General features: G+C 41.4%; 1 protein-coding gene across 1 annotated transcript in view; it reads left to right on the top strand.

Moving 5' to 3' along the window:
* LY75 (lymphocyte antigen 75) overlaps positions 1 to 24,025 on the top strand; it is a 97,324-nt gene that overhangs the window by 42,372 nt on the left and 30,927 nt on the right. The window contains 12 exon segments of the mRNA XM_015420879.1: positions 10 to 140; positions 1,689 to 1,770; positions 4,992 to 5,063; positions 5,842 to 5,962; positions 7,025 to 7,060; positions 8,482 to 8,657; positions 11,140 to 11,204; positions 13,367 to 13,443; positions 16,675 to 16,811; positions 18,562 to 18,667; positions 20,217 to 20,377; positions 23,305 to 23,422. Coding sequence (XP_015276365.1) covers positions 10 to 140; positions 1,689 to 1,770; positions 4,992 to 5,063; positions 5,842 to 5,962; positions 7,025 to 7,060; positions 8,482 to 8,657; positions 11,140 to 11,204; positions 13,367 to 13,443; positions 16,675 to 16,811; positions 18,562 to 18,667; positions 20,217 to 20,377; positions 23,305 to 23,422 — 1,282 coding nt within the window.

A 24,025-nucleotide genomic window follows, 5' to 3' on the forward strand; every position in this document is an offset into this window, starting at 1 on the left:
TTCCATAAGGAAAGAGGGCTGAGAACCAGAACCTGGGAAGAAGCAGAAAGGTTTTGCGAGGCTCTTGGCGGACACCTTCCTAGTTTTAGCCAGAAGGAGGAAATAAGGGAGTTCCATGATATCCTGAGAACTGTCATCAGGTAATAGCTTTGAATTGCTAGAATTCTGAACCTGATTCTGTCTGAAATCTGCCTCCATTGTTGACAAAAACATCACAGTTTTATTGGGGTAGATGAAAGACTGATAAAAAAAGTGTTTTAGAACACTGAGAGAGCAGTCCTAAGCAGATCCACTCAGAATCCTGTTACTACCCCCCCAGCTGAGGCTGATCCTGGGCTGACTTCACTTGCAGCTCGGTTTAAATGGGCTGCAGGAGAAGCCAGCCAGCCCCAAGCTGTGCCAGCGGAGGCTGACTTCTGCAGCCTCTTCAAAGTTTAAAGGGACTGCAGAAGACTGACAAACAGCTGAGAGGCAGGAGCAATTTGCTCTTGCCTCTTGCTGTTTTTGGATCTACCAGTAATTCCCGAATATATTCAGGATCCCCCCCCCCCGGTTTTCCTGAGAAAACTTGGATACATTTGGGATGCCAAAGTACACCTGAAAAATACCCGCCTGGTATTTTTCAGTTATATTTTTTGGCTCAGGCAGATCCAAATGTACACCCCTAGTGCTTTTTACGGCAGGCAGGAAATAACAACAACAACAACAACAAATCCTTGTGGCTGCCTGACTGTATTTATTTTTTATTTGTTTATTTTTGGGATTTATATCCCGCCCCATCCAATATACAGCTTGGGGCGGCTAACAAACAGCCATGCCGAAGTTAAAATATGCATACAAACAACAGCATAATAAAAACACTATATCTTGACATAAAATTTGGTGCTTTGATAATTTACATAAAATTCAAGATGGGCGACGTCCCACACTGGCGGCCAAGTTCTTCACAGCGGGAGCAGCAGGAAGAATGTTTCCCCAGCTCTATTGGGCGACATCTATCATTGGTGGGATAGTGGCGGCGGCGGCTCCCCCTCAAAGGCCTGGCGGAAGAGCTCCGTCTTGCAGGCCCTGCGGAACTGCACTAGGTCCCGCAGGGCCCAGATCTCCTCTGGGAGCTCATTCCACCAGGTGGGAGCTGCCACCGAGAACGCCCTAGCCCTGGTTTGGGTCAACTTCACTTCCCGGGGGCCTGGAACCTCCAGGCGATGGAGATTCCCCGATCGCAGTGCTCTTGGGGGAATGTACGGGGAGAGGCAATAGGATACAGGAAATTTTCTCCATGCTGAGAGGTGGGCAGGAGACAGAAGCAGACAAACTGAGGTTTATGGGCTAATCAGGGCTTAAACACAGAAGGGTTTATTGTGATGTCTGGATGCTGAATGCTACAGGTTGACCCACTTTTGAACCTGAGAGGACTTTCAAAATCAGTTTGAGATAAGTCACAATAGCATTCAAAGAAAAAAACCCTTAGTATGCCCAAGCCTTTGTCCATGCCTAAAAGTAATGTTGTGGATCTTGCCCTATATTAGCTTTCCATGTTTTGAAATGATAATAATGCAATCTCTGTGGCCAGTGAAATCCCACTTCCTTTACCATGTGTACACCTTGAATATATGTACCAGACTTACATGATGATACAGATAAAAGGATGAAACTTTTATGTAACTGAAATGTTGTGTTCTTTTCAGTGATGACCGATGGGTCTGGGTTGGGCTAAATAAGAGGAATCCAGACTATCTGGGAGCATGGCAGTGGAGTGACAATAAGCCTGTAAGTTAAACTGATTACCAGAATAAACCAAAAAAACCCACACCATATCCTTGTTGGGAAAATTGGACAACTTCTTAACAATGTATTTTGCATACAGAGAGCATAAGCAAAATACAGGGAGGTAATCATTTTAAAGAATGAACATCTAAACATATTTTGTCAGTTGAGTTTTTAAATCTTTGAAAGGGTTGCCATTTTATTTGTCTGGTATCCAGTTACTAGTGGACAATAAAACATTTATTTTCACCTATCTAGAATTAATCTTTATAGTCAACAAGAGAGTGCAAAAGTCAGTACTGGGATACAATCTCAAAAATGACAGAATGATTTCAGTCCGATTCCAAGCCAAACTATTCAACATCACAGTAATCCAAGTCTATGCCCCAACCACTGATGCAGAAGAGGCACCGGTTCTATGAAGACCTACAACACCTCCTAGAACTAACACCAAAAAATGATGTCCTCATCGTCATAGGGGACTGGAATGCTAAAGTAGGAAGTCAAAAGGTAACCGGAATAACAGACAAGTTTGGCCTTGGAAAGCAAAATGAAGCAGGGCAAAGGTTAACAGAGTTTTGTCAAGAGAACACACTGGTCATAGCGAACACCCTTTTCCAACAACCTAAGAGACGACTCTACACATGGACATCACCAGATGGGCAACACCGAAATCAGATTGACTATATAATTTGCAGTCAAAGATGGAGAAGCTCTATCCAGTCAGTAAAAACAAGACCTGGAGCTGACTGTGGCTCAGATCATGAGCTACTCATTGCAAAATTCAGACTTAAACTGAAGAAAATCGGGAAAACCACGAGGCCATTCAGGTTTGACCTAGATCGCATCCCTGATGAATATACAGTAGAGGTGAAGAATAGATTCAAGGGTCTGGATTTGATAGATAGAGTGCCTGAAGAACTATGGACAGAGGTTCGTGACATCGTACAGGAGGCAGCAATCACCACCATACCAAAGAAAAAGAAATGCAAGAAAGCAAAATGGCTTTCTGATGAGGCTTTACAAATAGCAGAGGAAAGAAGGAAAGCGAAAGGCAAAGGCGAAAAGGAAAGATTTACCCAACTGAACGCAGATTTCCAGAGAACAGCAAGGAGAGATAAGGAGGCCTTCCTGAATGAACAGTGCAAAGTAATAGAAGAAAACAATAGAATGGGAAGGACTAGAGATCTCTTCAAGAAAATTGGAGAAATCAAGGGAGCGTTCCATGCAAAGCTGGCCATGATAAAGGACAAAAACGGTAGGGACCTAACAGAAGCAGAAGAGATTAGGAAAAGATGGCAAGAATACACAGAAGAACTATACAAGAAAGACCTCGATGTCCTTGACAACCACGACGGTATAATCACTGACCTCGAGCCAGACATCCTGGAATGTGAAGTTAAATGGGCCTTAGAAAGCATTACTAACAACAAAGCTAGTGGAGGTGATGGTATCCCAGCTGAGCTATTCAAAGTCTTAGAAGAGGATGCTGTTAAAGTTCTGCACTCCATTTGCCAGCAAATTTGGAAAACGCAACAGTGGCCACAGGATTGGAAAAGATCAGTATACATTCCAATCCCAAAGAAGGGCAATGCCAAGGAATGTTCAAACTATCGCACAATTGCACTCATATCACACGCTAGCAAGGTCATGCTCAAGATCCTACAAGCTAGGCTTCAACAGTACGTGGATAGAGAACTACCAGAAGTACAAGCTGGGTTTCGAAGAGGTAGAGGAACGAGAGATCATATTGCCAACATTCGCTGGATTATGGAGAAAGCAAGAGAGTACCAGAAAAATATCTACTTCTGCTTCATTGACTATGCTAAAGCCTTTGACTGTGTGGATCACAACAAACTATGGCAGGTCCTTAAAGAGATGGGAGTACCAGACCACCTCACATGTCTCTTGAGAAACCTGTATAAGGGCCAAGAAGCGACAGTTAGAACCGGATACGGAACAACTGATTGGTTCAGCATAGGAAAAGGAGTACGACAAGGATGTATACTGTCACCTTGCTTATTTAATATATATGCAGAGTACATCATGCGAAATGCTGGCCTGGATGAATCACAAGCGGGAATTAAGATTGCTGGGGAAAAGATCAACAACCTCAGATATGCAGATGATACCACTCTAATGGCTGAAAGTGAAGAGGATCTAAAGAGCCTCTTGCTCAGAGTAAAAGAGGAGAGCGCAAAAGTGGGCTTGAAGCTCAACATCAAAAAAACTAAGATCATGGCATCCGGCCCCATCACTCCTTGGCAAATAGAAGGGGAAGTCGTGGAAGTAGTGACAGACTTCACGTTCCTGGGATCCCAGATCACCGCAGACTGTGACTGCAGCCATGAAATTAAAAGACGCCTGCTCCTTGGGAGGAAAGCGATGGCGAACCTAAACAGCATGATAAAAAGTAGAGACATCACCCTGCCAACAAAAGTCCGCATGGTCAAAGCAATGGTATTCCCAGTAGTCATGTATGGCTGCGAGAGCTGGACTATAAGGAAGGCCGAGCGCCGAAGAATAGATTCTTTTGAACTATGGTGCTGGAGAAGACTCTTGAGAGTCCCTTGGACTGCAAGAAGAACAAATCAGTCAATCCTCAAAGAAATCAACCAGACTCGACTGTGCGACTGAACAACAAAAAGAATTAATCTCCACAGACCAGCAATTTCTTACATGAGCAAGGGCTGCAACTAGCAAATGTGGCACTTCCCCATCTGTTAGTGGTGGTGGAACGTGCTGTCAAGTCATAGTTGATTTATAGCAACCTCTCTGTTCATCAAGGCTAGAGCTGAACAGAGGTGGTTTGCCATTGCCAGCCTCTGCGTAGCAACCCTGGACTTCCTTGGTGGTCTCCCATCCAACTATTAACCAGGGCCAACCCTGCTTAGCTTCCAAGATCTGGCAAGATCAGGATAGCCTGGGCCATACAGGTCAGGGCTACTTTGCCATTTATTAGTACTGCCCTAATAATTTCGGTAGAGAAATTAATCTATACTTAATTACTATTGCACTTGCAATCACATTTTCTTCTGTGAATATATCAATGCAAAATTTCAAAAGATGCAACATACTGGATTATGGAATCCAGTGTTTTTTTCGGATCTTTACCTTACATCATGAGGCTGCTATCTACTGCATCAACTACTGTTACAACTGCCACTTAATATGAATAAATTGCAACTCAGTAATGATTTCTGCCTCTCTGTTTCCTTCATTAGGTATCTACTGTCGTTATGCCCCGTGAGTTTCAAGAAGATGACTATGATGTTAGAGACTGTGCTGCCTTCAAGGTGCATAGTAAAAAAAATTTTACTAACTGCCTCTGAAGTAGATTTGCAATATATGGAAATACTTTGTGCTGTGTTTAAAAAAAACAATTCAAGAGATTATGTTTAAATTTAAAATAAGTGAATCAATCAACAGTGTCAACATGATATGACAGTCACATAAGAAATTGCTAGCTTATTAAAAATTTACCAGTGAATTCTTCCTGAGATCTTTGTAGAAACACTACAAGCCACCTAGCTGGCAGTAGTGACTATAGAATCACATAACAAAGTTTGAGTCCAGTGGCACTTTTAAGCATTTCATGAATATAGCATTTCATGAATATATTCCATATGATAAATTGCATTTGATGGCCACTCCAAAAGCAGTCACATGCCAAAACTTAATTGTAGCTGGCAGTAGTTCAGGGGTTTGTTTTTTGTATTTTTTCCCCCCTGTCAAGTCACATCCTGCTTAGGATCCAGGATCTGATGAGACTGGGCTCGCCTGGACCATCCAGGTCAGTAGGGATACCCATTAAAGTATCATTTGGCTCTTTAGTTGGTAATTCCATACTGTTTGGACTCAGTGGGATTGCTTCTGAGTAAACATGCATTGGATCCAGCTGTGCATTCTGTTTCTCTAATATATAACCCAGCAAGCAGCTGCACTTCGTACCTATTAAAAGTTTGCCTTAATGAAAAAGGAGTAAGAAAATAACTTTTACTAACTCTTGACTGAATGCAGGAACTGATGTTGAGCACAATTACGTATTTTTGTATTTTTTTTTTATCTGTGCAGTCTCTTAGAGCAAGACGGAGACCATACTGGCCTCCTTATCTTCTTGAGGACAGAGAACATTTCTATTTAAAGCCTTTCCATTGTGATGCTAAACTGGAATGGGTCTGCCAGATTACTAAAGGTAAAATTGGCCACTAGTGCTTACTTATGTGATGTTTTGTTTCTCATTTACTATGCCAGCTTCAACTGCTGATTAAATCAGCCTTTGAATTTTACACATCTTATGTACATTGCTTTATGTGCATTTAGTATCACATATGTGGTGTGAATTCCATGCTAGAACATTCCCAGTTGTGTATACCTGATTCAGCATGGGACTGCAGGGAAAAAGGAGCTTATGCCTTTCCATATGCCATTTTCCTGACCTGAAATAGATATTTGCTCTGTTGAGAATATTTACGTTTGGCCAAGCATGGCAGATAGTATCCCCCAGGTTGGGAAAACAGTGGGAGTAGAGGCTTAATCCCTCCTCCCCACATTCTTTATCTAAATGGGGAAAAGAGTGGGAGTAGAGGCTTAATCCCTCCTCCCCACATTCTTTATCTAAATGGGGCCCCTACATGCCTGAAAATGGAATTCCAAGTGTGGTGCTTGCCATGAACATGTGAGCAGAGGGACCCAGGGCAGACCTGGAGAGAATATGAGGAAAACATAACATGTAGTTAGTTGCTCACATTGTAGATCTAAAAAAAATACAAAAATGTCACAAGACTCCAGTGTGTTTTCCTAAAGAGGGAACCAGCTCATGTAAGTGCTGCCCTTGGAACTTCTTGCTACTCTGTGAAACAGGGGCTAAGGATATAAAAATATATATTACTTCCCTTTAAAATAAAGTTGCAGAGGAAACAAGAAAAGAAAAGGAAAATGTTTGTAAGATCATTAGACTGCCTCTTTAATCTTGCTTACATTGTTTGTCAGACATCCAATATATCTTTTTCCATTACGTTCTTATTTAAGTTGTAGTTGTAATTACATTTATAAGCTGTCTGTGATACGATTATATTGCTTGGATGGTTTTAGTTACAAGAACGAAACAATCCAAACCCTGTGTTTAATTATTCTTTTGAAAGCTCCTCTTCCCCTACCCCCCGAATTCTCTCTGTCATTTGAAAGAGAACTTGGTTTGATATGGTCAGAACAGCAGCTTATCTAATATGTTTATCCTTCCCTCTGTTATAAACAGGTACTAAGATAAAGTCTCCAGAGTGGTACAAACCAGGTAACTTAATATGTTTTTGCTACATAACATTGACTTAGATGGTAGTCATACATTGGGTTGTATTTATTTACTTCTATTAATAGCCTGCCTTTCTCACTGAGACTTAAGGTGAATTACATGGTGTAAAATGCAGCCCAAAAGCATAAGGCATCTAATAATGATCTACCAACTGTAGCCTTAGATCAGAATTGGGACCACAAACCATTGTGATCATTTGCAAGTGTAGAGAATTGTTGGCCTTGTCTTTGCTGCACTTTAGCATCGGCCTTTGTGATGGGAAGAGAAGGTACTGCAGCTTTCAGCCCAGTGTTGATCAGGTTATGTGGTGGGCCAGGAAGGTCCCATCTGACCTTTCAGCACTGCTGATTCTGGTCAACTTAGCAAGATGCAAGCCAATTTGCTCATGCTCTTTGCTTTATTAATCATGAAAATATAACCAGAAGGAAGGGAATGAATCTGCAACCACGACATGCCAAATAGTAAACCAAAAAAGTTTGAGGAACAGATAGTTTGGAAGAGCAAAAACATAATACTAGAAAAACAATTGTCATAGATACACTACAACTGTTAATACAGGGCTCATAAGATCGTATCACTGGTCACCAAAGCCGGCTAAATAATCTTACAGAAATTTGGAGTGATACTTAGATTTCCTGTTTTGAAATCCTGGGTTCAAGAGATGCACTCAGACCATAATTGGTGGTTCAGATAGACCAAATATGGTTTAGTGTGAAGACTTTAATTAAATAGCCATTAGGAAGACAGGAGGGGAGGGTGAGTTTATTTATTTAGTTATTTTATTAGACTTGTATCCCGCCTGCCCGAGAGGAGTCATAACCAAGGTTTATATAAGTATTCATGAGTAGAGAAAGTGGATAGAGGAGAACCCAGTTAAACTAATGTAACGTGTAAAAAAACGTGTAAAAAAAAAAAGCTAATGGGCATTAGATTCAGACTTCTTTACTCAACATGTAATTTGTGAAATTTCCTGCCAATGGATATAGCGCTGCTTCAAAGAATGCCTTCGGTTCTGTCCTTGGGGAAGCATATATGAAAATCTGACATACTGCTTTACCATTGTCTTTTTTCCAAAATGTATTTATTTTATTTATTTCAATATAAATCTATGTTCTCCCATAAAAGGAACCTAATTTGTGCAATTCCAAGAACAAGTCTCTAAAGTATTTGAGTCTGTGTGTTCCCAATCCCCACAGTTGGTTATGAAGTCAAAATTAGGTGAAATGAAACTCTGGTTCGTTCTCTTGCTTACAAACTAAGATGACTGTAAGACAATGGCATAAATTCTGCCTCAGTGTTAGAGGTGATCAGGTACTACTAATTAAATGTTCTTTTGCTTAAATGGTTTGTCTCTGTATTTGTTAAAAGACAAAAATCCTGTATATGGTTCTGTTTCCTTGTAGAGGAAGATGGAATTCATGGACTTCCACTGGTTGTTGATGGGTCTGAATTCTGGTTTGTGTCAGATAAGAACCTGAGCTATCAAGAAGCTGCTCTCTACTGTTCTAATAATGGAAGTGATTTGGCTTCTCTGACCTCATTCGCAGAACTAACTGGAGTCCTAAGCAGACTGGGAAATGTAATTTATGATCTTGTATCTTTTTACTGTGAGAGACACCTGTGCAGAAAACATTAATGCCTCCTCCCTTATTATTACAAGTTCCTTACTAAAGCATATGGGAAGTGTAGTGCTGATATCTGAGCGCAGTCAGAGAGAATGGAAGAAAGTATTCCCTTTATTTGCCTTCTCAGGTTTTTTTAGTATGAGGAGAGGGACAGAGTAAGAACAGAGGGTAAACTAGCATCATTGATTAGTGTTCAGTTTAAATCATGAATTTGTTCATTGCGACAGCAGGTCCTTGAGTCTGTGTGCTGTCATCCCTCTATATGTGTGTGTAAAGTGCCATCAAAGTGCAGCTAATTTATGGTGATCCCAGCAAGGGGTTTTCAAGGCAAGTGAGACGCAGAGGTGGTTTGTCATTGCCTTCTTCTGTAGTCTTCCTTGTAGGTCTCCCTTCCAAGTACTGACCTTGCTTAGCTTCCGAGATCTGATGATATCGGGCTTAACCATGCTGCCTTTCCTCCCCTATCCCTCTATAGCAATGGGCTGTTGCAGACTTCCTGGTTAAGAACTAATCACAGCTTGCTGTGAAATCCAAAATGAAAGAAATAGCAAACTATGGTTTGTTTTCTTTCCCACAAACTGGGTCCAAATTGTACCTTAAGTTGATCCTTCATGGTCAAGAGAAACCACAGTTTGGCATTTTACTTGTTTCAGATATTCCAACCAACTGGCTTTTCAGTCTTGGGAACCTTCAGTATTGTATACATGTGTGGGGAGGAAGAAAACATGAACCTAGAGACTTGTTCTCATGATGACTAGCCATAATGTGTTAATCACATCTGAACAAAGCCAAGAACTATGTTTGCTTGAAGTCCATTAATAAATGCTACCTTGTCCTGAATGCAAGGGAACAGTATTGGAAGCCCCAGACTTTAGAAAGAATTTTAGAAAGAAACTTGTAAACCTGTGGATCAAGAGACAGTTCACTTAAAGAAAACAGGGCAGTGCTCAATAAAATTGCTGCAGGCATTTAGCTTAATTACCATCTCAGTGGTCATGGTGATCCAATTAATTTAGTAAATAGGTTACTACTATACTGAGGCTAACATAGCAATCTTTTCCAAACGTTTTACAAAATGTTTGTCACTTGAAAAAGAAAGACCACTTAAAAGTTTCCGCAAATATGGTGATGCACATGCAAAGAACACTTGAGCTAACATAAGGACCAAATGGTGAAAGTTATTACTTTTGTAATAGTGGTATGACAGCTTAGGGTGCTTGTTGGGTGAACAGGTGGCACCCCACTCCCCACTGACAGAAGCCCAGGGCTGCTGACAGGAGCATGGCTCCTCTGGCTGGCTCTTCTCCACCCCCTGCCAGTGACAGATGCTTGGCTTGGCCCCTTCAACACATAACCCATGATTGGTCCTTCCTTGCCTGTCAATCACACTGCCCATGCCTATCCACAACACTGCACAGAACACCACAGCACAAATGCCATGCACACTACCACGGCGGTAAACACACCTTTTATTCCCCTGGCCAGCCACTGCATAATTTTCCCCTTAGGGAGAAGACTAGTGGTGCCACAGTTGTGCCGCAGCCAGCCACAGGAGTATGGGACAGCACAGGATTGCTCTGTCCATGTGACCAAAAGAGGCCACATCTCATTGATTTTTTTGTATCAAAGAATGCAAGTTGTTGCCCTAACCTGGATAGCCCAGGCAAGCCCAGTCTCGTCAGATCTCGGAAGCTAAGCAGGGTCAACTCTGGCAAGTACTTGGATGGGAGACCTCCTTGAAATACCGGAGGCGGGGGCAGGCTTTATTCAGCCACCTCTCTGAATATCCTCCAGGCTCTCAGTAGGGGTCAGTCACCAGAGGTTGCCATGACTTCCAGGTGCACACACAGTCAGTCACTAGAGGTCACCATGAGTTTTAGGTAACACACAGTCACCAGAGGTCGCCATGACTTCCAGGTGCACACACAGTCAGTCACCAGAGGTCGCCATGACTTCCAGGTGCACATGCACGCACATATGAAAAATACAAAAAAGAGAGAGAAAAGATGGCAAGTTTTTTGCATTTCCCAATGAATATGGTCCAGGTCAAAGTTTCTCTGAAAGTTGTACATTTCAATTAATTTTTCTTTTAAGTTTGTAAGTTGTTTCTGTATTATTGATTTCTGTATATTATGCTGCTACAGGTTTTTATTGAATAAAACAGCCAGAATTATGTCAGGATTGGGTTTTAGGGCCAAAATCTCTTGTACATCAGAGCTGGAAAAAATTAGCATCCCTTTTCATATCCTATGAATGGATATAAATGTTCCACTCTGTAATTTAATTAGATCCAAGCTCTATCAGAAAAATAATGCAAAAGAGATGGCACACCTTTTGAAACACTTTCTTTTATAATTAAGAACCTTTTCCCAACACTTGGTCTATGATGGTGGCTGTTGCACTGATGCTTAATAACTTATCCATTTGCTTTTGCAGTTATCATCTATGGGGCAGAAGTGGTGGCTGAAATCTGTGGTTCCTGCAAGTCACTTCCATGTATGGTATGTAGAACCATCAATGTGATGCTAAAAAGCTGGGTTTTTTTAACACTTAACAAAAAGTGTGTTAGGTCAAATGCCGTTTATCAGGATCAATTTATTCCACAGCTAAGAAGTGGCTGCTTTTAACACAGCCTCATAGAAGCAGTTCCATATATTCAAAACAGCTTACGTCGTGGGACCTCCGATGGTCAATGTGCCATTGCGCGCACACTCTCATGTATGTTTGTTGATAGCATGGGGAGAACTATTACATTTTATATTTCCTCCAGGGAGTTCAGGGCAACATACATAGAGTTGTTTCATATTATTATTGCAACTGCCTAAGGAGGCAAAGAAGTGACCAAGGAATTGGGCTTGCATGTGGGAAATATACATTCAGATACATTAACAACTTGTTGGGTAGCCTTAATTAGATGATATGCTGAAAGTAACATGGGAGGAGACTCCAGTGTTGCTTATCAGGTTTACAGGGACCTTCTTTGGATCAGAATCCCGCACAAGGCAAGGATCTAAAAATGACGGGAAGGGTGTTGGCGCTCTTTGCCCAGTTATGATAACTTGCATATGTACTGATAATGTCATAATGGGACAAACAGGCACTATTGAGATCCAGAAAATGTTGCAAGGAGAAGACTTAACCCCCTCCCCCAGCACCATGGTCCCAACCTGAATTGGGCCTCGTGTGCCTCATAACATTCTAAAAATACGGGCGCATCTGACATGAAACTCCCTGCATATTGACTAGTTAGGCCCTGCATCTCAGAATAAACTACTCTGCCGATTTTTTGTTGGACTACAGTACCACTCTTGAACTCCTCAGATGAAGGGCTGGATGCAAACAAAAGATGGAAGCAAAAATGTTAGCCTGAAAATAGTCTGCCAAAAAGCTAGATCTCAGGCATCATTCCACCACTGGTACAGAAGGATTCTTGTTGGGTAAAGAATGGGTAGTACATAAATGGCTAGCTCATGTCAGCACAGCTGGTGGCAAGCCTGAAAAGTATGCTAGATACAGAAATGAAAGATATATAGATGAGGGTGAAATAATGGATATGCACTTCTGTGTTAAATGTATAGATAATGGATTAGATTCCATGCACAATCTCTGCTGACAGTAGCAGTTTCTGTTACCAAAGTGGGATTTCCTGCTGCAGCCCAAAACAGTTATCTCAGTGATGTTACTGTGGTACAGAGAACCCTCAAACAGAGGTCTAGTGCAGGAAGGGGAAACTGGTGAAAATCACTGTCCCCTTTCTCCAGTGGAAATTTTCTTCTGGATCCAACCCAATACAAAGCCAACTGAGTACTAATTCCAAAGAGGTTTGCTGTTGTAGTAAAAATTATATGACTTTTATGCTACAAACATTTATGGTGGAGTAATCTTTCATGGAACGGAGCTGATTTAATCATCCGAGGAAGTGGTCTCTCATTTTGAAAGCATATGCCACAGAAAACTAACGAGAAGGCACACAATTAGAATTCACAGCAACACTTATCCAAAGCATACCACCAGCCTACAACAACAAAAATGAAATGCCAATAAAAAACAAATGCATAAATGTAAGCAAAAAAAAAATGACTAGTCTTTGCTCCTCTGAGAGTTTTTAGCATAGTATAACTTGTCTTACTGCGTTATGCATGTGGCTTTGAAGGATGCTTGAGGGTGGGAAAACAGAATATAAATTTGAAAATGAATGGAGTTCAGGATTGTAGACTTAACATAAGCTTAATGTTGGTCGGTTTTTGGTTTGTGTTTGTCAGTATGCTGAGAAATAACGGGAATGACTGGGCTGCTATGTCTGGCGGCTGCAGAGGTAGAGATGCCATTATGTGTTCTCTTTGCACTTGTCAACAAACCGCCTGTACAATAGATAAAAGCTATAGCAGACTGTGGGTATATAGTTTATTTTCTTACATCAGTAGTTCAGTGTGAGGGTCCGGAACAAAATGGAAATAAAAATACATTTTCTGCGTTTTTCTGTTTTTGTATCCTGACTGACTGCTATTTGGATTTTTGTGTTATATACTGCATTTTATTTTTTTTATTTTTTTTATATTTCTTTTTTTATTATTATTTTTTAAATTATATTTTTATGATTTTATTTATACTGCATTTTATGAGACAAAGTGTGTTAAATGTTCGGTTTCTTCATTATGCCTAGGTTTCCGGTATATTCAGAATATCATGCCCGACATTTCAGGGATTGCTGGCATATTTCGTATCACAGCTGGTACAAAGGTAAGATAGTTCTGCTTTATTTAAAAAGGCTAAACAAAATTTCTGACAATCCTGAGATTTTTATTTTACAATCCTTGATATTTTTTTTTAATCTGAGGAGAGCTCTTCTTCTTTTTCTAAGGAATAGGCAAATACACTCACATTTTATTTTTTAATTTTATGGAAGTGGAGCACTGCTTCAGATGTCAGACAACAACAATTGTGGTGGAAATGGTGGACTTTAGTGTCTGGGAATGATAGTGCATCAGCAGGGATGTGCAACCTGTAGATATAAACGCAGCCTTTGCAGGGCATAGTAGGAAAACAGGTCCACAGTGCTGTGCATTTTCATTTGGAAATAAATGTGCGTTAACTACTTTTGTCTGACTGCATGGGCTGTGTACATCCTGTGCTAAAAGCAACTTACGTTTTCTACTGCCGTAACCCAATTCATATGCCAAGAAAAACTTAATTACGACCTGCACAAAGTATGCAAATTAAAGATAAACATGCATACAGTGCTTACTTTTGCATAACTCTGCAAGTCATGGGGTAAAGCAAAGAAGTATGTAATGAATCTGAAGACTGTCCCCTCATTACTGACTGTCCTACTGTGAGTGCCTTTTTCTCTTCAAAGGTTTTACCAGATGTGACCCCACACTTTCAAATGACACATTTCCCAAATATTTCCAAACATAATACCTGCAACTATGAACACTAGAGGTGTGCTTTTATTTAAAGAAGAACTTTGAGGTTATGTGGATGCTGAATTCTTTGTCCTGCTTCAGAAAATAATGGCTTCGATACAGAGCAGTATTCCCACAAGCATAAGGATGTCTATCTGCAGCATCCTGGAATGCCCCCCCCCCAAATCCTGTTCTGAAGGGACAGGGGACCCCAAGAACAGGACTGGGGGGGGTGTGCTGCTGCTGTTGGAAGGGAAGTGCGGGCAAGCTGTACTCCACAGAAAAGCTATTATGGACCCAAGCCTGTATGTGGGTATAATATGTGTGTATATAATTTCCCAATGTCTATACAGCAAGTCCCACACCTGAGACCCAGACAGTCCATAATTTTCCAGCAATTCCTAACGATAAATAAAAACATAAGAAGAGCTCTGCTGGATCAGACCAGTGGCACATTAGTCCAGCATCCTGTTTCACACGGTGGCCAACCAGTTGCCCCGTTCAGCTAACACAGAGAACATAAAGGCCCAGGTCTTCCCTTGACACTGCCTCCTAGTACCGGAATTCAGAGGTTTGCTGTCTTTGACTGTGCAGGTTCCCTTTAATTCCTATGGCTAGTAGTTGTTGCTGGCTCTCTATTCCATGAAAGATGCTCATTATATCGTTGGTACTAACACCTGCACCTTCCTTCCCTTCTGGTTTTTTCACAAATATATAATACCAGGGTAGCTGGGTGGGTTGTGATTTGATAAGATATAATAGTATAGTATAGTGTGGTATAACATAACAAGTATCAAGAAAGTGAGAGAATAAACTGCTCTCTTTATGTTGTAGCATCCTGTAACATCCAGATTCAATACTAAAAGCACTTCAGTGCATTTATCATTCCTATTTTTTTAAAAAAAGAAGCTGTCTACAATTCTGTTTCAGGCCTGTGTAGCCAATGGAGCTGTTCTTAAGACACTACTGCATGTAAAAGTAGTAGAATCAAGGCCCCGGTCACACATCCCGTCGAGGTCCCGTGGTTGGGGGGGGGGGTGCTGATCACACAACTATCCTGCAGCGTGGCAAAGAAGTGGCGTGGCGCGATCACACCAGCAATCACTAGGCGCCGCTTCCGTGGCAAACGGGATGGTTTTTTTTAAACCGAAGTTTGTGCATGCGCATGATTGTGCACATCCCGTGACAAAAAAAAAAACCTAGCCGGTTTGTGACAGGACTAGGACGGGACGCGATCAGACGCCCACCCTTGTCCCGCGTTTTCCGGAAACTAGTACATTGTAAGTACTAGTTTTTTAATCCGCATCTTCGGTGGGAAGCCACGGGATAGCCACAGGAGCACTACGCTTCCCAGATGTTGTGGTGTGATCGCGCCCAGAAACTCTGCCTATCATCCGTATCTTCAGCACGGCAAATGCTCCGTGTGAACGGGGCCCAAGTCTAGTATAAAAAAGTAGTATTCATGACTATGCTGTGTAACACAACTAAACCTTCATGATAGGATGGCTGGCACTACGTTAGATGCTAAATATTGATGAAGATTTGAATTATGTTATTTTGTTCTAAATTACTTTCATGTACATTACCATTTTTACAAGTCTATAACCAAATGTTCTAAATTACCATTTTTACAAGTCTATAACCAAATGTGCCTTCCTAGTGAGCATATTTGACATTACGATACTATCTTAATACCATTGATCTACCTTTCCCAATAATGTCACAGGGCTACTGGGAAGCACCATGGGCCATGGAGAAGAAATTTCTTCATCTTCACCCCCCTAAATGGATAGAGAAACAGAGAGAGAAGGAACTTACTAATAAGTAGTGAGGAATTAGCTTTTCTAGGAATCTGGGGTCACTCATTTTGAATTGACCCTCTGTTTAACTGGAAAACTGCAGCAATAGAACACTTGCTCTGATTTAAAATGAAACAAAGGGTTAAAATGACCAATTTTAGATTCCTAGGTAGACTTCCAGCTGTGGAAGCCCAAACGTTCTAGGCATCCTGCATGGTTTTATTTACTTAGTGAATTTTTGTACTGCCCTTTCTTCCATGGAGCTCAGGGCAGCCTACATGGCACTGTGTTTGGAGTAAAATAAGGCAAGTGGGCTTCAAACTCACCTTATTCCTCCCCCAGCAACCTGGACCTGGGGAACTTGTATCCCCAGTCCTCCTGCTCTCTGTGAAGTTGAATGTCTGCTGTACATACTTACAAGAGGATTTCTCGGCAAGTGAAAAGCAGAGGTAGTTTGCCATTGCCTTTCTTTGCAGAGTCTTCCTTCGTGGTCTCCCATCCAAGTACTGACCTTGTTTAGCTTCCAAGATCTGATATCAGGCGATATCATGCTGCCTTTTCATGTTTCTACTGTAGGGAGCAATAAATCTCAAGGGTCTTGGGCAGAGAAAGGTGTTTCCCAGTACCTGCAATGGGACCTTCTACATGCAAAACTTGTGTTCTTACAGCTGAATTAAAGGGTTTTTTTTTAAAACGTGGGAAATAGAATGAATGTTAATATAAATACTATCAGTGTGGGTGAATTCATTTATTTATGACTCCCACAGACTCCAGAATAAACTGTAATTCGAAACTGCCTTTCATCTGTGAGAAATACAACACATCGCTATTGGAAAGACATGATCCAGATTATAAACCACCTAATAAAAAGTGTCCTGGTGACTGGCAAGTTTTTCAGAATAAGGTAAAAAAACACAAACCATTGAGACAATTACCTTTTTGTGTTTCAAGACCATATTAGAAGCTTTGTTTGTGAAGTCATCGTTGCGAATGAGAAGCAGATAGGCAAAATATGTTGTGACAGTTACGGAAGTGGAAGGGGGCATTGCGGTCCTTGTGATGGACAGAAGATGGGAAAGATGCAATTTTCTGGATAGAGGAGGTCATTTACAACTTATAAGGAAAATGCGCTGGCTCCTTAACACCTCTCAGTTGGAGAGTTTATGTTCTAGCAGGCTTGACACTCAGCAACTGGCATGCAACTGTTTATGTTCTAGCAGGCTTGAACCTCAGCAACTGGCATGCAACCTCAGCAACTGGCATGCAGATTGTCCCTGCAAGTCCACGTGGGGAGGGGTCTCAAAAAGGGGACTGTTCCTTTGTTTGGGAACTTTTGGATTTGTTGTTGTTGAAAGAAGCACACTCTCTCATGCACGTGTTGCGATGAGGGATGATAGAGGGGAATGACACTGGAGGATCCTTACAGGTGTGTCCTGAAGTGGGGGCGTCAATGAAACCTTTCCTTTTGTACCCTTAGAAATGCATCGATTCATGAATCTTGAGCAGCAGAAGTCACTTATTTCGTATTTTTAGATGCAATGGCTAAAAGGACGGAGACAAATTTTGCAATTGCTAGAGTGATCTTAGGATCCTTATGGCTGAGCAAAAGAGCCAGGGTTTCCGGAATATAGGGGGACAATTGGTTGACTAAACTTAATATAGTAATCAATCATGATCTCAAAAAATCTGCATTCCAGCAAACACCTAATGCAGAGGTGTCAAGCTCATTTGTTACGAGAGCCGGATCTGACATAGATGTGTCTTTGTCGGGCCGGGCCATGTGTGCTATAAAATGTAATGCCAGGTACCAGAGATAGAAACTGTATAAAAGACAGCACTTCGTAAGCTCCAAGTTGGTGTGTCCTCACTGCAAGGCCCCCTGGGGTGGGTGCAGAGGAAAACCCATAGAGGCGGACCAGAAAGGCAGCAGCGCAATGCTGGGCAAATGCTCCCATGATGCTAGACTGCTGCAGGCAAGGTTGTTCTGCTGTAGTAAAGCCATAATGGAGTGGCTCTGCCCCCCCCCCCAGCACTCCAGTCCCTCCCTTGCATCAGTTGCTCATGGGCTGCATATAAGAGCCCCGGACGGGCCGTATCTGGCCCCCGGGCCTTATGTCCTTATGACCTAATATCCAAGGACTGTAAACCAGTAACTTTTCACTTCATTTTGCTGAGTTGTACCTAGAACCTGTCTTTACACTACTTGGAGTTTCTACATTGAAGTAATACAGTTGTTTAACTTAAGAGCCACACACGTCCTTACTCACAGCCTTGCATTCAGCTACATGAACAAAACCCCTTTAGTGCTGACCTCGGGTGACATTGGGGGGGGCAGATTTTACCCAGGGGTTTGTGGCATGATACCAGGAAGTTGCAATTAGCAACTTTCTGCCCCAGCTTCCTGACTGGGCTGCAAGGTGGCAGGGGAAAGGTCTAGGGAGAAAGCACGCCTGCATTTACAGGGTGGTGTAAGACCACCATGCCACAGTCATCAGATCAGTTTCATGAGTGTTGTCAGAAGTTAGATTTTGGTACAGAAGTTTTTTCTTAATTTTGTGCTATGTTAACCACATCAAATTAAGCATCTACGTTAATAGTAAATAACAAAAAATACCATGCATACAGTGTCCTTAAAAAAAATATGCCTCTTTCAGTGCTTTCGAACAATAGCCCCTCAGTATGTCACATTTAAAGAAGCAAACGAAATATGTGAAACGCTTGGAGGCTTTCTTCCTTCAATTAAAAACCAAGCTGAACAAGGTAAGATGAAAAGTCTCATGTTCCATCCTAAAAACCTTGGTATGTATTGGGCATTTTAAATATTATCAGAGAGATGCAGACACCAGCATCATTCTTAAGGCTTCCTTAGAACTACCGCGTACCCTGAAGCATAGGGAATGCTGCCATGAAAGTGGAATTGAACACATCCTTATGAACCCAGTAACTTAATGATGACTCTTGAAATGACGTATATGTTCATCTAAGAGCTGGTTCACATATGCACCTTTAATCACTTAATCACATATGCACATTTAATCTTTTAATCATGATAATCTGAAGATAAATGTTACCACTTCATGCGGTCAAGTAGAAGATGATCTACTGTTCTTCATTTTTGGCACACATTCCAGTTTTATGATCATTACAACCTCCACAACATTTGATGACATTGGTGATTTGTAATTCCCATTTTAAGGAACCAAGGCTAACAGAAAGTTACTTGCCCCGTGAGTCCTTGCTTCGGTTGGCATTTGGCCCAATCCCCACACAATATGTATTTTACTTTTGTGTCTGTCTGAACTGGACTTAATTCTGGAGAAGTTGGTTTGAAATGCCCCACTTAGCTGGGTACTGACTTAGTGGTCTTGGACAAGTCGTGGGTCTTCATCTTCCATAAAAACATCAAAAGGAGAGAACCCAACACAGAGGAGCATTCCGGAGGCAAATGAGAGAAATGTTATGGAGTATTTTGTCCATTTCTAAATCAAAGAAATAGTATATCCACCATTCTTGGAAGGACACATCTAGGGAACATAGTGATGTGGTATGGAGGCATGGTAGTGTGGGAGTTGAGGGGGAAGGCAGATGAATGAGGACATGAAGGCCCAGGGGGAAAAACTGGAAAAGGGAGATGGGCATTCCCCCCCCCCCAAGAACTTGTTTTTCAATTTTACCAGTAGAGAAGCTGAAAATTTTTAGGAGCATCAAGGGGGAAAATTCCTTTGGATTATTTTGTCTTTTTGGAATAAGTGAAATGCTTTTAAAGAAGGTTCTCCACATGGTGCAGTATGAAGAATAGGATGTTTCATTATTTCCCCTCAGAACTGGTTTTCTCTCACTGGCTTCCAAATTTCCAGAAAGTTTCAAAAATTTCAGGTATAAGAGAAACAGGGAGCAGCTTAGTCTCTCTACCTGTTCTTGCAAGTTAGCTAAATATGGCCTTGAAAGGTTGAATCCTGGTTTAGAATAAGTTACTGGGAAAGGAATGTGTCACAGTGCCAAAATTGGGCATCAGAAGAAATTGGAGACAAGACTAATGACTTTCTAAACCAGGAATTTTTAAATTATGGCTGTGGTGGGGGGGGGGGAGACTGCATGAACCTATGGGTTTGAGGCTTGTTCCTATTACAAATTAATTGGCTTGGATCCTGCTAGAATTTCCATGGGTACAAGAGGGGGCAATTTTAATTGATTCCTCTCTCTACAAACATTGTGCCTCCTTGTACATGCGAAAATTCTAAGGATCCAAGACACTGAGTGCAGCCTCTGTCTGCCTAATACTAAAGTGCGGATCTGTTCCACTCAACAGATTTTATAACATCCTTGCTTCCTGGTATGCCAGAAGACATTTGGATTGGTTTGCGTTTTCTGGATAAGACACAGAAAAGCACATGGGCTGATGGCAGTGAAGTACGGTATAACAATTTCCACCCATTAATCCAGGGAAGAGTGAGGAGGGTTTTAACTGATGTAAGTTGTTAGGATTCTGTTTTTTCATTATAATTTGAGTAAAATAACTGCCCATATGCTTGCATTCTCTGTTGTGGCCCCTGCCTTGTAGAATGGCCTGCGTAATGTAGTCAGGAAGGCTCTCATGCTTCTGTCATGCTGCATACTATATAGTAATTGTTCAGGAGGGCACTTTTTTAATGGTAATAGGGCTTCTATTATAATGAAAGAGTTCAGGAAGGCACTTTTATAAGGGGAATGAGACTGTGAACTATACCACTGTATATAGTATGTATTATCTGTTTGCTGTTTGTATTACCTTGCTCTGACTGCTTTGTTTTAAACGTACATGATACCATTTTCTGCATTAACATATTGTGTCTAATACTTAGTCCTTTTTTCAGATTTCTGTAAATCTAGTCCTATTATATTGCTTATCAGATGTTTCATCCTATTGATTATATTGTATAATCTGCCTTGATTCTGAGAAAGTAAATAAATAACCAAAATTAAAATTGTTACTGACATAGGGCAAAGAAAGAAAAAGTACAAAAAAAATTCAAAAATTAAATTTTTCCAACCTTCTTCCATATTTGGTGTGTAATTGAGTGCTTCCTATGCAGAAATTTATATATACCAAAATAACATTGCGTTTTTTATATTTAATGTGTGTGGGGGGGGGGGGTTGCTGCAACCAGCAAGCACTGTAACTGCAGTACAATGGGTAATATGTTAGACATGAATTTTTGGAAAAGTGCATAGGAGTAGAATGGCAGAGGACACATCTGCTTGAAACTTATCTAACCGCGTAATACCATCAAAACAAAGTGATTAGTTTCTCCAGTCTCGTATCACCTTATACTGTACTGTTTCTTTGGATAAGACATAAATACCAGTGTAATTACACAGGGGGCTCTCCATCCAGGTTTTCTGCTGGTGAAAAATGAGGGTGGGAGGTCCCCTTTGACCACCAAAAAGTCTACGCTGGAAGTCATGGGACCTGCATGGATGAAAGCCACATGGCACTAGGACTAGGCACTAGGAAAGGAATTGGGCAAGCTTAATTAAAAAGTTGGCAGGATTGACAACTTCTCCGGTTTTGGCGCTCTAATGGCGGATGCGCCGCTCGGGAGCTCACGGGGGCGCGATCCGTAAACTGGCGGATGGAGAGGGGGTGCGATCGTACGCACTCCCCTGTGGATTGAGGGTAGGGTTCCTAGACATGGGATGCCGAGGATCGCCTCTCCCCCGGCATGCTGCTGGTGGATTGAGGCGTTCCGATGCCCCGACAGTCTCGCCACTGTGTTCCAGTACTGGACTCAGAGACGCACACCGGGACAAGCGGAGGTCGAGCGATTTAGACGATAAACGGCATGATCTATTTGATCTACATTAAACGTGAGTTTGGTTGAAGCAAACACCAGAGAATCGGCTGAAAGTCCCTCTTAAAACAAGCGAGGGGGGTGGGAACCCCCCATCAAAATAAAAACGGACTTAAAACAGAAGGGGGCGGAACTAAAATCGAAAAGAGACTATATTAAAGAACTTACAAGAGACTTTTAGGCAATTTGCAGACTTGAGAGACTTTTGGCAACTTTACTTTGAATGTAAACATCCTCAAAGATGTCACTGAAAAAGACGGAGAAAAATAAGCATCCGAAACCTAAGCCTTCTTCAGGAAGTGCCAGCCCATTGAATGCGGTTACGCAACCGGATGTAACCATAGACTTCTCTAAGATGTTAACAGATGCTTTGCGATCCCTGCTGGAGCAGATGAAGACGCTCAATGAACATTTTGCTGCACAGCAACAGCAACTAAGTAAGAACATTAAAAAAACAGAGCAAACAGCTGAAAACCTTAAAAAAATGGATGCCAATACTAAAAAGCTTAAAAAACAAATGCAGGATATGGAAAAGAAGAGAAATTCGAATGAAGCCCAGCTGTTACAGCTGCAAATGGAAAAGGCAAGCTTTGTTCTGAGATTTCAAGGAGTTCCTGAGACTAAAGGGGAGAATCTAAAGCAGATCATGATTGATGCCCTGGGACCGGTTGCAGATTTAAAAGCGGATGTTCTTCTAAGCGAGATGGATGTGATCTATAGATCACATTCAGAATTTATAAAGATAAATAATCTGCCCAGATTCTCCTGAAGACAAGTGAGGGATCAAATCTTAAAGGCAACAAATGGAACTACCCTTAAAATTGACGGCAAGGAGATAAGAGTCTTGAAAGACATTCCCTTTGAAATAAGAAAGAAAAGGAAAAAATACAGAGACTTGGCTTTGTTTTTACAAAATAATAACATCCCCTACAAATGGATTATACCTGAAGGCAGACTGTTTAAATTTAAAGACAAGAGGGGGAAAATTGACTCTGTTATGAAAGCGAGTGTGTTCTTGCAGCAGCAACTTGGGCCATCAGAGGAAGAAGATGAGGAGAGTCACAAGGGAAGTGATGATGAAACACTAACTGAAGAAGACTCGGAACGTGGGGCGATGGCCCCTAAGCAAGGATATCATTTGAGGGAAAGAAAAGACAAAAAATGAGATGCTAATTTCTTCTGAAGTCTGTTTTCTTTTGTTAATAATATATTAGAGTTCTTTTGTATTGTTCTTTAAGGAGTCAGAAGTTCTGGATTTGAAGCATATAAGCGGATTTAATGATCACATTTAATGTTAACCATATCTTTTTATTTTTACTATAAGCTTTGCATTGTAACCATTATATGACTACCACCTCTTGGGTTTTTAGTGGTTTTTCTTTACTTTCTCCTGTAGTATGTAGTCCCCTGTCCCTATTTTCTTGTAGTGTTTTAGAAAATTATTTTTTTAAAAAAAAAAAGTTGACAGGATCCAACTCATAGTATTTAATTAATGCAGTAGCGCTTCACCATATGGTTATGGAATATGCTGAGATTGTTGATAAAATGTATTATATTCACCTCCAGCTGTTTGATGAAAAATGTGGTGTTTTGCTGAACAATCCCAACTCTTTGTACATTGGGGCCTGGAATTTGATTTCTTGCGCTGATACTCAAGCTGTGGCTATATGCCAGAGGAAGGAAGGTGAGTATTCCTAATGAACATCCTGTGTACGGAGGAAAGAGTATGGTGATTTTGGAACAGGGGGTCAAAATCCCTTCATGGCAAATATGCAGTACATACTTAGTGCTTAGTATGACCAAACAGGATATGAGAACAGAAAATCCACTTATTTCCAATTGTTTTTTAAACTGCAAATAGCATCTCCAGGACAGGGAGGGGGAAGGTTGATTGGAGTTGGAAGGCAGGGTTAAATCTTTACCCTGTGCAACCTCTCCTTCGGCTTGCTGTTTGTCTTGTGGAGGAGAGCGTGCAGGTGCCTGTATGGTACCTGTATGTTTCTCCTACGGGGCACATAGACACAAGATGGTGTTTGAACTTGTTAATATGGATGAGCACAAACCTCGTCATGAACATAAATTCATCACAAAAATCTCCCGGTTTGTGGTTTGTGAGTCAAGGGTCATGTGATCACACCTACAACGAATCTCCCATGAACCTCCATGGTTTTCACAGAGGATAGTTTGGGCGGTTTGTGCAGCAGACACTCTGGCGCAAATCAGTCATCAAAGTAACAGGGAGACTGACTTCTGCAGCCCTTCTGCAGCCCTGGAAACACCACACCTT

This window comes from Gekko japonicus, unplaced genomic scaffold (assembly GCF_001447785.1).
Source record: "Gekko japonicus isolate JY-2015 unplaced genomic scaffold, Gekko_japonicus_V1.1 scaffold2322, whole genome shotgun sequence".
NCBI lineage: Eukaryota > Metazoa > Chordata > Lepidosauria > Squamata > Gekkonidae > Gekko > Gekko japonicus.